The sequence below is a fragment of the Phaenicophaeus curvirostris genome, chromosome 5, assembly GCF_032191515.1.
Source record: "Phaenicophaeus curvirostris isolate KB17595 chromosome 5, BPBGC_Pcur_1.0, whole genome shotgun sequence".
Taxonomy (NCBI): Eukaryota; Metazoa; Chordata; class Aves; order Cuculiformes; family Cuculidae; genus Phaenicophaeus; species Phaenicophaeus curvirostris.
Window position 1 is genome coordinate 43,089,961 of NC_091396.1, and position 17,942 is coordinate 43,107,902.

A 17,942-nucleotide genomic window follows, 5' to 3' on the forward strand; every position below is an offset into this window, starting at 1 on the left:
CAGTTTAGATAGAAAATAGGAGGGCAAAAGACTCTGTGAGAGAGACAAGCGAGGGAAACATCATTACTAAAATAATCAGAATCCTCAGAGAATTGTAACAAATTGCTTTTGCCAGAATAATTCCAACTGTTCTTAATCTTCTTCTCAATTTATTTCTTTATGAAGGGTGTTGCCAGGGTTCCATGCAAGTACAGGTGAATAAAGAAGCGTTCAGAGTAACACAGATGTCCCCCCAGTTAAATTGCTAATACTGAATTAATTCACTGTTCTCTTTATGTTCCATTAAGGAAAAAAAAAAACAGCCATTAAACTTATGAGTTCTGTCTATATTTTGGCAGACAAAATATTTTGAAGCCTCTTTTGTGTCTGTCTGTCATGACATATAGAGCAAACTGAGACATTAGTGCAAAATCTAACTGAGGTTGTTCTTAATTCATTCACAGAGAACTTTATCAAGAAAGTTCCAGTAAGAATACATAGTTTTGTTCAGTTATGATTTTGGACACCTTAAATGCTTAGCTGTAGTCAGAGATTGAGCATTTGAATTGCATTTTTCTTGTTAGCATGACTGACTTCTAAAACAAGATTACTGTACTGGAATGACAGTCTATGAAAAAAAGAAAATTATTTCATTTCTTATGCCTACTATTGAAATCAGAGGAAGCTTTTATATACTACATGCTGCACTTCTAATACAGAAATGTGGTAGTCTGTCATGTGAATGAAAATTATCATACTGGTGTGTGGAAGGATACCTATCTAGATACTTGAAATTTCTCTTAATTTTTTGATTGTATAAATATTACTCTACCATTCATAAGTAAAAATGGTATTTCTTTTTCTTGAAGTGCAATTGAAATTAGTTGCCAAAGCCCCTCTCTCAGAAGAGAGGAGAATTTGAGGTCTCTGTGGAGGAGACAGAAGCAAGGAAGGGCCACCAGGGAGGTAGCACAGGCTCTAAGATACAACATAGATACAGTGCTTTGGACATCTTCAGTTTTGTTTCTGACATGCCTTGCACAATGACCTCAGTCCAATTATTTCATTACTGTGTGCCTCAATCTTGATGGCTTTAAAATTGCTACCACAGTGTTTATGCATCCCTTACAAAACATCTGTGAGAGTTTCCAGAAAATTTTATTTTAAAGGCTTATTTCAGTGAACTTCTGCGATTTTTTTCTTAAAGTAAGACCAGATATCCTGTCTTAGTCTAAATTGCAGGATCTTTCTGAGTAAGAGTTAATCAAAAGTATGTTAATAGTCCTCGTTCTTCTGTGTTGACCCGTGGCACTTACAGCAAGGCCCACAGTTACGTATCATTGGGGCACTAAGCATACAATGCATCTATGCAGTGATTTCCTTTTGTTACTACCAAGGGCTTGGCTGGGTATATGTGGCATTTTTGCTGGGCAAAGCACTAAGAAATAAAAGAAATTAGCTTTGCATAACAAAACTACTCTGAGCTCAGTCTTCACTTATTATATTCCTGGGACTGACATTCTGCTATGCTATAGAAGTGATTTATTGATATCTTAGAGTCCTACTGAATAATGACCTTAAAGTTTGCCCACTTATCTTTAAACGTTAGAAAGTGTGTCATGAAGGGACAGCCATTTGCTGTTAGTTGCAGGTTATTGGTTCTCAGTATACTACACTGCACTGAAGGAGTATGAATAATTGTTAATGTAAGTAAATCTGTAGTTAAGTCCAAAGATGAATAACAGTACACTTTTGTTTGTTTGTTTTGGAGAAAACATATATTGACCTTGTACTTTGTGTACTGAGCTTTTGTAATTCTTTGCCAGAAGCAAGAATGACATTCTTGAAAACCAGGTATAGTGTCTTTTCTTGGGATTAACTCTGAAAACATTTTTGCAGATTTTGGATAGAAAATAGTGAGGGAAAAGTCAAAAATAATGAACACCCTTTGAGATACCATGTACATCATGTATGTTTTATCTGTGCCAAATGTAATATGACTGTAAAAGGAAATGACAGGCATTAGGAAAATGCATAAAACATAAACCAGCTCTTTTCTTTCCACTTATGCCAGGCAATAGGATCAGGTTTCTTCCACCAGCCTCATTTTTGTTCTTTGCATATTTATGCCTATAAATTGACTTAATTCTAGTTTCACACTGATTTTCAGGATTTATGCTTTTTAATCATTCAGTAAGGGGTGAACTGTTGAGCAAGCTGAGTCTTTCACAGTCATTCTGTTTGGTAGAAGTTCCAGTAGTCAGAGCTGAATGAATGAATGTTTGTCTTTGACAAAAAGTCTGACTCACCATTTTCAGCTCGTGAAGGAATAGTACTAATATGACTAATATGGCAATAGTACTAATATGACTTGCATAGCTTGAAAAGTTAGTGGCTTTCAGGTTCAAATTTTCCATTAGACTGAAACATTTAGTTTCTGTTTATTTATTATGCATATCTATGAATTCACGTCCGGTAGCATTAGATGTTATGACCTTAAAACAATTCCACAATTACATAATCCATTTTTCATGTAGAGCTATTAAAATTGCATTTTATTAATGAAGCAAGTGTCTTGTCCTGATAGCTTGCTAGAACGCTTGCAAGTGTGTGTGCATTGTCAAACACTCATACCCCAAAATTATCTTTTCTGAAATGATTGTGATATTATTAACATACAAGAAATGTAGTTAATTTGAAAGTCACTAATAAAGAATAGCAATTAGTCTGGTGAAAATAAAAAGGTGAAGTTCTCAAGTAATGCTATTACACAATTGAAAGTTATTGCAACAAGTTGAGGTAGATGTGTGGTTTGCAGGCAGGGGCAAGAGCAAATATTTTTAAACTGTATTAAGTGTGCCTTTTTATTCTAGTAGAAATATGCTATTTTGGTGTAGGGGCAGTGTGGCTCCTTGCTTTGATAGTTTTTTTGGATGGTGAGTATTCCATCTTGGTGTTTGAAATTCAGAGTTTTTGGTATGATACAAACAAAAAAAAAAACCATAGAAATTGAAGCTGTGTTGCTGCTCAGACTGAGAAGGAAAAATACATGATTAACAGCATAGTTTGTAATCACTGAATTTTGGGGACTTATAGTGACTGAGGTTGCAGTTAGTTTCTCAAACATAGCATAATGTTCTGTTCTGCATTTTTTCAAATGTTTTTAATTTGACAGTGTCACATAGGAAGAATAAGCTACTGAGTTTGCAGTCAGCTTTGCTCATGCTCCCAGAGTGTGTATGGCTCATTCTCTTCCTTCCTAGTTTTGCTTTTTCCTGGTCTGCCTCTTACAGCCATCCCTCTAGGGGTTAATTCAGGCAGTCTTTCTGCAGACAGATGAGAACATGCTTTGTCCATGCCACAGGCCAGCTTAAAACAAATACTAGGAAGCTACAGGTAGCAAGTAGTAAGTACTGTTACACTTGAAGCTGGTTTGGAACACCAAGAGCTTCTAATGTCCCCGTACTCATCCTGCAGGCAGATCTGTAGCCAGCCGCATGTTTTGCAGTGCTGCATGCATGTTCCTTTGGTTTGTGTTTGTTTTCCTTTATTTTTAATCCACAGAGATCCCCTGCAAACCTCTGAGCTCATCAGCACAGTTTGGATAGTGAGGTGCCAAAAGACTACAAACAGGAGGAAAGAGGTGCCCATCCAGCTTCTGCTGGATGACAGGACTGCTGCATACCCTGAGTGATATAAAAAGGGAAGCTACCGTCTCCTTAGCCTTACAGATGAATATGCACCTTCTGTGCATTTACATCTTCAACACTTTTTTCCATGTAATCAGTACAGAGTTCTCTAATGCTGTGCTTTCTTTGGTCTCAGTGCCAATTACCCACTTCTAAGAGGAAGCTGCTAGAAATAGTGGCTGCCTGCAAAATGTGTTAGGTTCAATGTTTTCCCTTGCCTTTCTAACCACTCCCAGCTTAACATTGAATTCTGTTCTGCCTTTACTATTTCAAGTCATGACAGCATTATCTTCCCCTTATGTCCCACACAATCAATTCCCAGCTTTAATTCTAGTGTCTTTATATTCTTTCTTCCTAACATTTGCTTTTCTTTCCCTCACTGTGAACAAGCTATTCATTCAAGATAAATACATACAGAAGATCAGCTGTTCAGCTTCTCCCTATAGTGAAATATTAATCTGGGCTACTGAACTTGTTCTGTTTTATATGGAAAATAAGTTGTTTAGTATATTCAAGAACCAGAATCAATGGTGGTGATACCACTTAATGAAAACCACAGCATTTTTTCTAAAGCTTGCAAGGCTGTTTTACCCTTTCTCTGATGTTCCTTGTGCAGCCTGGTTATTGCAAATGCTACTTACTCCCCAGTGTGTCTCTTCAGCATTGGTAATTAGTGCACAATACAATTTGCAGGAAGCATGAGGAAAAGCACTGAAGTACATTGATTAATATTGCTACTCAGTTTGACAGCAAAACAAGCTATCATGTACCAAAGTTTAAATTCCTTGGGGTCAGTGTCATGGGCTATATGAAGAATGAAGTGGTTTTAAAAATAAAAAAATCACTATGCCTATTAGTCTGACAGTGTTCAAAATGTCTTTCACAAAGTATTGTACTGACAGATTTAGCATGTTGACAAAAAATGCATTTCAGCTTTATTAAACAAGTAAAATCCTCTAACCTTATTGCCCTTGGGCACAGTGCTTCCAGTTCTGAGCAGGGAAGGCTGCCGTCATGTTCTCTTACAAAGCTGGTAGAGGGAAAAAATAGGTCCTCTGTGTTTTGCCACTTACAGGCTTGCTGTGATGCTGCTTAGTCTTACTTATGTGCTTGAGGGAATTGACTTTGGATAAAGAGTTGTGCTGCAAATGTAAATTGCTTAAAGAAACAGCATTAACATTAATAAAGGCCAACATAGGTGTACTCCTATTCTAAATTCTATTTTTTTCCAGCTGCTGTAACTTACAGTTGTAGGCATAAAGATCTATATCTTGACATGGCCTAAGGATTTAGCCTGAAGTTCAGCTCCTAATTGTTGATGGGAGCATGGAATCAAAACGCAGAGATCAATGTGATCAGCGAATGTTCACTTTATTGAGCTTAGCTGTTTCTTTATAAACCCTTTTCGGTTACGTAACTGGGTGCCCACGAGGGTATCTACAGTGTATTATCGGTTAAAGGTAGCTGTCCATAAGGCTATTACTAACATATTATTGGCTAAACTACTGCACGTGCTAAGAAACCAAGTTATACTAAAATTAACTATGTTAATAGTTCTCTTTAATGGTTTTTCTTTCATCTGGTACTCGTTCCCACTGAACTAGCTGCTGCATTCCTCCCAGCTGGCCCCTGTTTATCTTTTGGCTCTCTGTCTCAAGGCCTTGTTAGAGTTGGTCAGTATTAAACAATCTCACAGCATCCAGGCCTTGTTCTCTGTAGAATGTTCCCGCACCTAATGCAGATGTTTGTCTCGTCACGCAGACATGTTTGCTTCATTCTCTCATCTAGTCTTCTTTGCATTTTAGAATAAGAAGTTTTTTCTCCTCCAATTTTCGTACAGTGTGGGCCAAAGGAGAGTGCAGTAATGCTAAATAAGGAACAAAGGTTCATGGCAATACAGTCTCTGGTTCTTGCAACAGATACACTCGGGTGCTTGCACAGAACACAACACACTTCAGCTGAGGCACTTCAAACATATATAGCTTATAGAAAATATTGATGCCCTATAGAAGAAGAGTAGGACAAGTTGTTCTAGCAAGTGAAGCATTGCACTTCCCCTTCAGTGTGTTAAAGAATAATTTGCAACCGTATATGTACAGATTCTTGCATCTGAAATGGGAGAAGTTGACAGGATGATGCTTGATAGGCAGTTCTTTATAATATAAATCAAATGGGAAAAATATCAACCAAGTGTATGCCTCCCTGTAAAAAGCTTTGCAGGTATTGAAATTCAGACTAGGTTAGTTTTCAGGTAGTACCAACTGGAGAGGATTTCACCCCGTGTGTTGCCATTCCCAAGTTGGGGCAAGTTTTTAAAGTATACATGCTAAGTTTTTTAATGCCTATTTCTTTAGAGATCACTGATACTTAGTATAAGAAGGAGAAGAAGGTTTAATCCCATTTTAAAATGTAGTAGCACTTAAAAGGAAATCTCTGCTCAAAAACCTGCAGGATTTCAAGCCAGTGAAGGACAGCATGCATTTGCTCAAAAAATCCAGGTGGTCATGGGCTGTGTTCAGTTTCTGCATTAGCTGTGAAATAATCTAAGGAACACACTTCTATCACTGTACTGAAAGTAACATTACTTTATACTTGATGAATGTTTATCAAGTTATGGTTCCCATATGTTTATTACTGCTCAGATGCAAAGGTTCTGATATGCTTTTGACTGTTGTTGATCTAGTACAAAAAGCAGTGGTTATAGTTTAGAAGAATGGTGAGAGTGGGTTCAAGTGGATTTGTGCTCGAGTAAATAAGAATACAGATGAGCAATGGATACAGTAACTTTTTTGTCAAGAGAGTAACACATAGCTTTGTATGGGAACTTGTTAAACTGACTCCAGCCAATCCACGAGTCATATCTCCATGCCTTCGGGATGCTTCCTGTGCCAGTGGCTATGTCTTTCCTTCTTCAAGGAAAGAGTGATCTATTGTAACAGATTTTAGAGATGTTTGACTTGCAATCTGTGCTTTTGTTTCTTGCATGCAGCATGACACTTCGATTCTGACTGATATGTATTTTTAGGCTTTGTACATGATTGCCACTGTATAAACGGTTTCTGTTATTTTTGAGGAAAAAGTAATAAGTTGTATCCAATAATTATACCGTATAATTTATGCAGAATGTTTGGAAATGCAGACTTTATTAAATGAGCAATAGCTGCAGTGTTTATTCTCTACTAATCTAAATTTAAGAATGAAGAGTATATGCACTTTTTTCCATTTGCAGCTTTTTTAGGCTTCTCCCTTCTCATTTTTTTAATGTAGTTCCATAATTAAAACTTACTGGTTCTTACTTATGAAAAAACATTCATGGTATGTTGGTCTTTCTTTCATTTAAATACTTTGATATCAGAAATATGTCCTAAAAATACCTACTAGCTGAGCTTAAGAGAACTATCACACTCAACATCTTAAACAGATAATTTGACACAATTTGTGCTTTGCATTCTTCAAGTTCTTTCATTGTATGAGGCCGTACCTTACACTCTTCAGGAGTGAATAATGGGGCCTTTTTGTAGTTGCTAAATACAGCTTGCTGATACTCTTTTTGTAGCTAAATTGATTTGAAAAAAAGACCTCAATATGAGTCTAGTTCACAACCTGCAGTTTTCCCTATCTACAGCAGAAATTCATCATGTCTGACTAGGACAGAGCTGATTTTTACAAAAGATGGTTCATTTCCTAGCATCAGCATTACTTTATGCAGTCATTTAAGAGGAATAGGAATTCAGAAATGATGAGGAATTTTTCAGGTTTCCATAAGAAAAATCCAGTAAATAGGTAGTATCTCCTAAGTAACACAACTGTCATTCCTTATAGGGATGAGGAAGCTGTGAATCTGAAACCAGAGTACTTTTTCCTTTGTGCTACAAATAAGAATATAGCAAGTCATTTTTAAATGAGAGATCTCAAGTTTATGTTTCTTTTTTCAAATGAAAAAATGTGTTTGCTTCTATGTCCAAGTAGAAATGCCCATACTGGATCGGAATAAAGAAGACATCTGTGTTGATTTTCAGTTTCATCAGAATTCTCAAAAAAACCCAGAAATTTTCATCCAGGCAGAAGCTGAAACACCGAAACTTTCGGACTGGCCAGTACTCAGTCGAAGAGGAGGAGATGCAAATAATTGTAATTCCAGTCGTGAAGAATCAAGGTAAAAACAAATATCCCTATATATAGTTTCTCTACATTGAAATTGTAGACAATATACATATGGATTTTTTTATAAAGATAGGGAAGTTTACTTGCTAACTGAGAATCAGTAAGTCAGCTTGTTACTTAAGCTTACCATATCTGCCCTTCTTCCCTCACGGAATACAGCATTTCACCACTGTATTCTCTAGCACTGATAGACAATACAATCACGGCAATGGCTTATTCTGACAGATTCTACACCTGGTTTTGTCATATTTAGTATGATCTGGTGGTGCCTGATTAGGCCAAACCCAGTCCCTAGTACTTTTCAATTTGTCTTGTTGCTTTTTTTTCTTCATTAGGGGCTGAAAAACACTGTTAAGGCAATGCATCTTGCACTGGAAGCCAAATACAGTCTTGAGTGCTTAAGTACAGGCCAGCAGAGTCAGCCAAAGACTGTTGCTCCTATCCTACACCAGTGTCACTCACACTGGCACTCAGGCTGATCTCAAACACTGAGATAAACCTCCCACAGCAGTCAGTACGTTAAAGTTTCATGTGCAAATGTATCGCATGTGGGATCCCAAAGCTATAGGCCTAAAACTCACCATGTAAACTGTACAAAATATCTCCTTCTCCAAACAAACTGAAACTAGAATCAAGGATGAAAAGATACCTTGATATAGAGCGACCCGGGAAATGTTGATTTGCATTGTAGATGATGGTCTTAGTGTACCACCATCTCATGAGACTTGTCAAGTTTTCCTTTAGACATCAGGAAGAAAACATGTGAGGGATTGAAAGATGATGCTGAGGCATATTTGAACTTGTTCATTGGAAGCACCTCCTGAACATGGAAAATGCATGAAAAACAGCTTTAGTTCTGTAATGTCTGGGCAATACATCTATCACAGTCTAAAACAATACTAAATGAAATTTTAGCTCTAGACAAAGATGAAATAGGCTTTGAAGAATCTTGAAAGGGGAGATAAGCAGTTTAAGGATTCTTCCACCATATATATAGTGTAATACACCAAGCACTTTTTTATTGTGAATTTCTCTGCTCCCTATGTTAGATGTGCTTTAGGTTGCGCCATAGTTTGCCTGTGAGTATAGATCTTAACTTCCTTCTTAAAGTACCATAGAGAAAATAAATCCAGTGGAAGCAGGTGAAGAAAGGGGTGGCTAAGTACAAACAATTGCCTACCTAAGAGAATAACTCTTTGGAGCAACAGATAGCTTTCCTTTTCTTTCTAGGTTATGAATTACATGTAATGAAAGTAACGTATACAGTAGAAGTTCAGAAGGTATAGCTCTTCTGTGGCTACTTCTTATCACTCATTGCCTGTGAAGTCTATAAACAGAAAACACTAAAGGAAACCAAATGTTAAAATTACTTACTAAACCCCTTCTAGTCCATTCATCTGCTGCTTTTGCTGCATTTTACAAGTGAGATCTGAGTTGTCTGTGAGTATCAACAGGGAGCCAAGGAGTTTTAGAAAAGTCTTACCTTGAGACAAAATTTTAGTGGCCGTGGAATCTTAATTTTCCTTGTCCATGGCTAAATAAGTTATCTTAAAACTCTTGAGTGGTGTACAGCATAGAATTCTTGTTGTCAGTTATGATATTTAGAATCATTTTACAAATATCTTCAAGTTGAGCTCCTAGATCTTGTATTCTGGATATTCTCATTTTACTTCATGTAGAATTGTCCATCCTACCAAATAATTTGATTTCTTTTAACCTGATTATCAATTTGATCCCCGTATGTTTCACAACAATTTCACTCTGTGTGAAGCACAAGTTTTTAATATTTGCTTCCCATAAGCATTTTATGTTTATAGGCTTCATGACGAATTTATATTCATCTGTTTTGTGCCTTAGCACTGTAGTATATTTATTTACTTATCCAGATTTACAAACTTTTTTCAGAATTACAGATTTAAGACGTGATAGGACATCCCTTTTACTGGCTATCTAATGCATTTGTAATGGTTGACGTGTTGATGAATTTATTTATTTGTATTTTATTTTGTGGTGGGGGAAGTAATTGGTTTTGCATTATTTTTCTTTCTTTTTTTCCCCCCTTCTAGACACAACACCATAGAAAGACAGGCTAACAGGATGTCCCTTGAATTTACATGCTTATGGGAGGATTCTGCAGATTTAGGTGGAAAAACAGAAACTGCATTCCTTTTAAGAGAACTGGATACTCTGAGGGCCAAAAATAAAAAGGTGCAATTAAGATTTTCAGATCACATTTCTTGTTCTGTTATGGTTGTCTTACAAAACATACATTTTAATATTCCTAATTTAGTTGTGTTATTTATTTGAGTGCACCAATCAGTAACTAGCTTTCTTGTCATTTTGGATTCTTAGTGTCTGCTTAACAACTGCTTCTCTGGAATTAAAAAAGTCTTTCATCCTACCCTTTGACCTTTTTAATCATAGATTCTTGCATTATGGGTGAAAACCAAGAAGGACTAAAACCAAGACCAGGGTTTCATTAGTAGAACCTGGAGCTTGTGCTTTTCTACATGTGGTCCTTGAATGTGCCTTGGTACCTTCTCTTTATTGAAGGGAGGAGAATTCCATCCTACTGCTCACTGCATTGCTTCTAGCGCTAGTAGTGGTTCCATGCATCTAAACAACATAAAAGTCTATAGTCTTTCTGTGAAGTGTTGTTGAATATTCAAAGGCAAGCTCAGATATCTGTCCAAGAAAGATTTAGTGAAAAGAAAGTTAAAAGAAAGGCCTCAACATGTGAAAAAATACTACTTTTCCATTTGGTGATGCATGTGAAAAATTATATATTTACCCCACAGTCTCTGTGGGCTGTGATGTGAGTATTCTTGGTAGGAAATAGGCTATTCATGGAGACACCACCAGCATTGTTTTCCATGCAATGGAACGTCATTGATGACCAGTCATTGAACATAGCAAGAAGGGCCACAGCTGGTGATACCTGAAGAAGAGAATCCCAAATAAAAATAATGGCGCACACATTGCTGCTTGTCTTGCAGAACAAGATAGCGCAGAAGATAAAAAAAGATATTTTTAATATTTGTTCTTTAGATAAATAAATGTAATTAATTGAACTTCTGTTGTATCTCTTAGTGTTTGTATTTTGGGAATAAGAAACTATTCTTTAAAATTTTCATGTTGAAAGAGCTGACTGACTGTTTCAGCGGGGTAAGATTCTTACTGTCCATTTGTTCAATTCAGCTTCAGGATAAGCTGGCTGAAAAGGACAAGGAGCTGAAGACAATAAAACTGGACTTAGAACTGCAAGAGGGAGCTACAGAAGCAAAGATTGCAGAAAAGATTGCTGGTAGGCAAGCGTTTAACAGATGGCTGTATGGCTTATACAGTACTCGCCGTTGCTATATGACATTGCCCAGTGAATGTTAGCTTTATTTGCTGAAGGAGGGAAGATTGGACTTTTTTTTTTTTATGCGTGGCTGTTTAGAGTTGCTTAGAAAATAGATGGCATTTAACATCCTGGTACTGGTATTAGCAGGAGCTTTACCTGTATTCATACTGATTTGGGCATTAAATGCATTGTTAACACCATGTCAATCCAATCACAAAAAGGTTGTTTGTTTTGTTGGAAGGTCCTGAACAAACAAGGGGAAATAATGATTACCAGTGCCTCTACCTTTCAACCAGCAGTTCAAATACCACTTATTGTTTTAGCTTGTTCACAGCTATACTACCCCCTCCCCGTGTATGAAGGTAGTCACACATTCACCTCAACTAAAGACTTGCCCTTTTCTTGAAAAATCTGTTCTTGCGATAGTTAATGGATTTTTGTCTGATGATGGTATGTCTCCAGTGAATGAAGTTTATACAGACTCACAAAATGTAAGATTCTAAAGTTTATGGTTGAAAGTGGATTAATGCTTGTATCTGTTGTTAATTGTTCTTTGGGTAGACATACAAGAATGGAGACAGTCTGTATTCTACAGTTCTGGAAATTTCTGAAGTAATGAAGCTGAGTGTTTTTATTATTAAAAAGTGACTGTATTTACAATGGATGAAAAATACTGTGAGATTTCTCTCCAGTTGTTTCAAGGAAATGAATGTGAGTGCTTTTACAAATTCATTGTATCATTTGTTTATAAATAAAGTGTAAGCTAGGTAAAATCGCGTCCAAATAGACCACACATGCTTCATACAGTCTTAATAATAACTAATACCTGTTCCCAAAATATTAGTACTGAAAGGAGGAATAGTAACTGTCTTCAGGGGAATGGAGCAGAAAACAAACCACCCAGCTGAAAAAACAGATGTCTGACTTTCTACTTAATGTCACTCCTAAGAATTCTATGTTCTGTGTATATTATAGATGGAAGAGACAGTTACTAGATTTTCTCTGGTGAAAGAAGGGAAAGGCAAATCTATTCTACATATTAGGAAGCAAATTGAAATACACACATAATTTTATTCTTATTTCATTTTACATAAACTGCCTGCTTTATTTTCAGAAGAAAAAAATCTACCCTATGTATCGTAGTTCTATCCAGGAGCCATATCTAATAAAAATTGTTTGGGTCGAATCCCAAGTTTTGTGTTTGTTCCTGGATACTTGCACAGTGTTTTACCTCCTATAATAGAGAAATATTCTCTTTGATATAGGTGTTCATTGCTCATTAAAACCTGGGAAGAAATGTATGGCAGAAGGTGTGTCAAAAACATGTTTGGTTTCATTTTTATGGGTACAATTGAAGTGTTTATTAGTAAATTGTTTTTTTCTACATTACTGTTTAAACTTTCTAATTATGTCCTAAGCATAATATTCTATTCAAAACAGTATGGCATTAGTATGGATATAATAATTAACATAGTTCATCCATTTTAAACAGAAAAATAAACCAAATTTTAATGAGAACTACAATGTGTAATACAGATGACCTTTAAAAAATACCTTTTTCTCCTTTTACGAGTTCAGGAAGTATAAAATCCTTTAAATGCCGAGAGAGTGGGCAGGAGGCTTCTTACTACTTAAGCTGTTTGCCAAAAGGAAGCATCATTAATATTTCATGGTTTTTTTGCTTCCTGTCTTACAGTTCTGAGAATGTTACCAAGTTTGGATAAACGTTTTGAAATGTGGAATGATGTGAACTAAACTGAATTCGTGGAGATCTATGTGTTTCTCATAAAAGCCTTGGAGTCAGTTCTAATGGACAAGCAGAACCTGATAAAGAACAGTCAGTGTGTTTAAGGAAAAACTTTTTCTTCACTTGCTAAGTCCTTTGAGGAAAGGAGAACACATGCTGCTGTGATTTCGTGTTGCTAGTTAATGTTTAATTACTACAGCGTATAACACATGGTAGAGTGAAGCTTATAAATATGGGTGTTTACATTTTTATTATTACTTAGTACTGACTTTATGATAAGAAAATGACTCCACAAAATTATGTTGTAAAAAACATCAGAAAGGTACACCATAAAAATGTCATCTACTTTGAGGAATATTACAACTCTGTTTTAAAATATAACCCTCTGAATTGATGTGTTTTACCTAAAAAAGTCCTGTGGAAAGAACAGAAAAGCTGAAGACAAAGGCCATTTTAAAATGAAACTTCAACAGTCTTCAGAAAGAAATAACCCAAAGCTTGTCATTTTATGATTTTACTTTGTGAAGAAGCAGTGAAAAGTGTAAATTTGTTAAATGCTTCATGAGAGAATAAGAAGTAGAGTTAAGGCAGAAGATCACAGAATTATTTAGGTTGGAAAAGAACTTTAAGATCATCAAGTCCAACCCTTAATCTAACACTGCCCAGTCCACAACTAAACCATGTCTCTCAAGCGCCACCTCTATACGTCTTTTAAATAGGAATGGTGACTCAAGCACTGGGCAGCCTGTTCCAGTGCTTGACAACCCTTTTGGTGAAGCAGTTTTTCTTAATATCTGTTATAAACCTCCCCTGGTATAACTTGTCATCCTACCACTTGTTTCTTGGGAGAAGAGACTAACATCCACCTCACTACAACCTCCTTTCAGGTAGTTGTACACAATGATAAGGTCTTCCCCCAGCCTTCTTTTCTTCAGACTGAACAGCCCCAGTTCCCTCTGTGACTCCTTATACAACTTGTGCTCCAGACTCTTCACCAGCTTCATTGAGATGCTGGAGTGTGTCCAGAGGAGAGCAATATCCTTCTTGTAGTAAGGGGCCCAAAACTGAACACAGTACTTGAGGAGCAGCCTCACCAGTGTCAAGTACAGGGGGATGATCACTTCCCTGATCCTGCTGGTCACACTGTTTCTTGTACAAACCAGGATGTCCATGTCCTCCTTAATCACCTAGGTACACTGCTGGCTCTTATTCAGCCAGCTGCTGACCAATGCTTTCACGTCCTTTTCCACCCAACAGCTTTCCAGCCATTTATCCACAATCCTGTAGCATTGCATGGGCTTGTTGTGGCTCAAGTACAGGACCTGACACTTAGCCTTGTTGAACTCCATACAGCTGGCCTCAGCTCATTGATCCAGCCTGTCCTAATCCCTCTGTAGAGCCTTCCTTCCTTCAAGCAGATCAACACTCCTGCACAACTTTGTGTCATCTGCAAACTTGCTGATGGAGCACTCAATCCACTTGTCCAAGTAAATGATGTTTAAAACAGAACACTTGTGACTGTCCAGCAACTTCCTTCACTACAACTCTTTGTTCTCTGCTATCCAACCAGATTTTTACCCAGCATACCTGAGTATGCCTGTCTATGCCATGAACTGCCGGCTTCTTTAGGAGAATGCTGTGGGAAACAGTGTCAAAGGCTTTATTAAAGTCTAAGTAGGCAGCATCCTCAGGATTTTCCTCATCTGCTAAGTGTATCACCTTGTCATAGAATGAGATCAGGTTAATCAAGCAGGACCTGCCTTTCCTAAAACTGTGCTGACTGGGCCTGATCACCTGGTTGTCCTGTGTGTGCCATGTGATGGCACTCAAGCTGATTTGCTCCATAACCTTACCTGGCACTGAGGTCAGGCTGACAGGCCTGTAGTTCCCCTGATCCTCCTTCCAGCCCTTCTTGTAGATGAACGTCACGTTTGCTGACCTCCAGTCAGCTGGGATCTCTCCTGTTAGACAAGACTGCTGATAAACGATGGAAGGAAAGTGGCTTGGTGAGCACTTCCACCAATTCCTTCAGTACCCTTGGGTGGATCCCATCCATCCCCACAGACTTTTGTGTATCTAAGTGATGTAATAGGTTGCTAACCATTTCTTCTTGGATTATAGGGGCTTCATTCTGCTCCCAGTCTTCCAGCCCAAGGGTCTGTGTACCTGAAGAAAAATAATTAAAGTCTGAGGTGAAGAAGGAATTAAGTGCCTCAGCCTTTTCTTCATTCCCCCTGCATCTAATAAAGGCTGGAAATTCTCCTCAGCCCTCCTTTTGCTTCCAATGTATTTATAGAAACATTTTTTATTGTCCTTTACCTCAGTAGTCAGATTAAGTTCTAGCTGGGCTTTGTCCCTCTTCCTCCTTCTTTCAAAGGTCATAAAGTCTCCTTTTATAAATGAGTTCCAGTCAGGGCTCTCTGTTTAGCAAGGCCAGTCTTCTTAACCACCAGCTTGTCTTTTGGCACATGGGGACAGCCTGCTCTTGCATCTTTAGGACTTCCTCCCTGAAGAATGTCCAGCCTTCCTGGGCTCCTTTGCCCTTCAGGGCTGCCTTGCAGAGGATTCTGTCTACCAGTCTTCCAGAGGCCAAAATCTGCCCTCCAGAAGTCCAAGGTGGCAGTTCTGCTAGCAACTATATCATGACTTTCCTGCTGCACAATGGTTTCTAGCTCCTCCTGTTTGTTGTCCATTCTGCATGCATTGGTCTAGAGGCACTTAAGCCGGGCTGTTGGCCATGTCACCTTCTTAGAGGAACACCCCATAATTCCTTTGAGGTTTCAATGATGTTTCCCGCTTGGCCCCTATTACCTCAGTAGCCCCGGCTAAGCATCCTTGCTAGCACCCTGTCTCTACCCTTGGCATGTCATCCCTCAGCTTACCTCAGGCAATCCTGATACTATTCTCCTCCCCCTTCAAGTTTAAAGCTCTGTCAAGGTATACATGATGGAATAGAATATTTAGTATTGTGTGTTGTAAGCAAGTTACTTTCAGAAGATTTTTTTTTTTTAATTTTGCTAGCCTGGAAAATGGATGTTAGAACTTCTGGCTAAGGAAAATTAGGGAATTTGCAGTTTGGTTGAAGGCTTTTAAGCATTAGAAACTATTGCTTTTGGTGGTATTAGTTGACACAGGTTCCTGCTGTTTCTTCTTTATTCTTCTGTTGGATTTCCTCCAACATCAGAAGGTACTGTACCCCATCAGGAAGAGAAGAACATTTGTACTAAGAATAGTTCTGAATAAAACATAATAAAAAATATTGCTTGTTAAATCTTTCTGTAGCAAGGGCGATTCTGGAGGGGGTGCTTTGCCAATATCTAATAGTAACGTTACCAAATTTTAATACTTTGTAAAATTGGATTCAGCTGATTGAGCCCAGCCCTGCTAGATCTGTTAGGTGTTGCACAACACCTTTAATGCCTGAAAACTGTGTTAGCATTCTGCAGATGCTCTTAGAAAGACCACGATTATGTTGGGAAATATAGGGTGTAAAAAGGGGAAAGCGGTACTTCTAATACTGCTGTATACGTTATACAGCTTTCAGTCTCTCAGAAACTAGGGCAATATACCTACAATGAAGTCTCTTTTTCAGGCCTGTTTTTACAAAAATGTTAAGAATTAACTTTTCTGGTGGTTTGGAATTCTTGATTATGGTATGGAAATGTTCGTTAACATTATTTGAAGTTTCCTAAATTAACATGAAAAATAATTCCTGAATGCATAGGCAATAGTTCTAACAGCAAAAGTGAAAACAAATATCCAAATGCCTATTAGCTTAGAGTTAGTTTAATATCCCATAAAGTAAGAGGAAATAAGTAATCTTGCCAGTAATAAACTTTGGGTGGCAATAACTTCCAGCACAGAAAAAAAGTATTTTCCATTTCTTCAAAGCTCACTTTAGAGTCCCTTTTAGATGTTATTTTTCTTTCTTGCATGTCATCCATTAAAGATTAGCTGTGGAAGGTTGGAGCATGGAGAGATTATGAATGACAGAACAACTCCTGCAGAATAATAATCAGTTTTTGGTATTTAATGCTGTTTGACTTTTGCAGACACATTTCTTATTAACCTTTGGTACAAACAGAAATCCAAGTTCCTGATATCTCATGGAGAAGATGAATTCAAGATCCTCTTCAATTAAACTGAAATAAGGCCAAAATTGGGCTTTAGCCAAAGGAACTCGATAGTTCCCAACCCTTGTGTTTATAAACCTAAATATGAATAATATTTTACAGTTTATGTAGGTAAAGTATATATTCCCTAACTCAGTTTTCTCTGTGTAATTCATTTGTGTATGTAGTCTATGTAGTTCTTGGGGGTTATGTCCTAAAAAGATTCCATTAAGCAAAACTTTTCCTGAATATTTTTTCAAATTATTTCCTCATAAATAACAGAATTTGAAAAACAACTGTAGGATTTGAATCCTCTGTATGGGAAGGCAGACAATCCAGCTAAATGAGAGGGGGGAAAAAAAACCAAGATGGGTTTTGTGACTGCAAACATATTGACTTAATTTTTAGCAGCTTGATTTCTGTAATTTTGCCTTCCATTTCTTAGAATTGTTGACTGCCAAAAAGTTGTGTACAGGTCTTCGAAGTACAATGTACTATGAGCTGGCATAGGTTAAAATTTAAATTACTGAGCTATTTATAGAATCATAGAATCACCAGGCTGGAAAAGACCTCTTGAATCATTGAGTCCAATAATTCCTATCTGCCACTAGACCATGTCCCTGAGCGCCTCATCTACTTGTCTTTTAAATACCTCCAGGGATGGTGACTCAGCCACCTCCCTTGGCAGCCTGTTCCAGTGCCCGATGACTTTCTGTCAAAAACCTTTTCCTGATATCCAGTCTGAACCTTCCCTGGTGCAGCCTGAGGCCACTCCCCCTTGTCCTATCATCTGTCACTTGGGAGAAGAGGCCAGCACCCTCCTCTCTATAACCTCCTTTCAGGTAGTTATAGAGAGCAATAAAGTCTCCCCTCAGCCTCCTCTTCTCCAGGCTAAAAACCCCAGC

At 37.6% G+C, this 17,942-nt stretch overlaps 1 protein-coding gene across 1 annotated transcript in view; it reads left to right on the plus strand.

Annotated features, from left to right (window-relative positions):
• MIPOL1 (mirror-image polydactyly 1) overlaps positions 1–17,942 on the plus strand; it is a 159,906-nt gene that overhangs the window by 7,177 nt on the left and 134,787 nt on the right. The window contains exons 2-4 of the mRNA XM_069858457.1: positions 7,638–7,824; positions 9,899–10,040; positions 11,031–11,136. Coding sequence (XP_069714558.1) covers positions 7,638–7,824; positions 9,899–10,040; positions 11,031–11,136 — 435 coding nt within the window. The remainder of the gene's footprint in view (positions 1–7,637; positions 7,825–9,898; positions 10,041–11,030; positions 11,137–17,942) is intronic.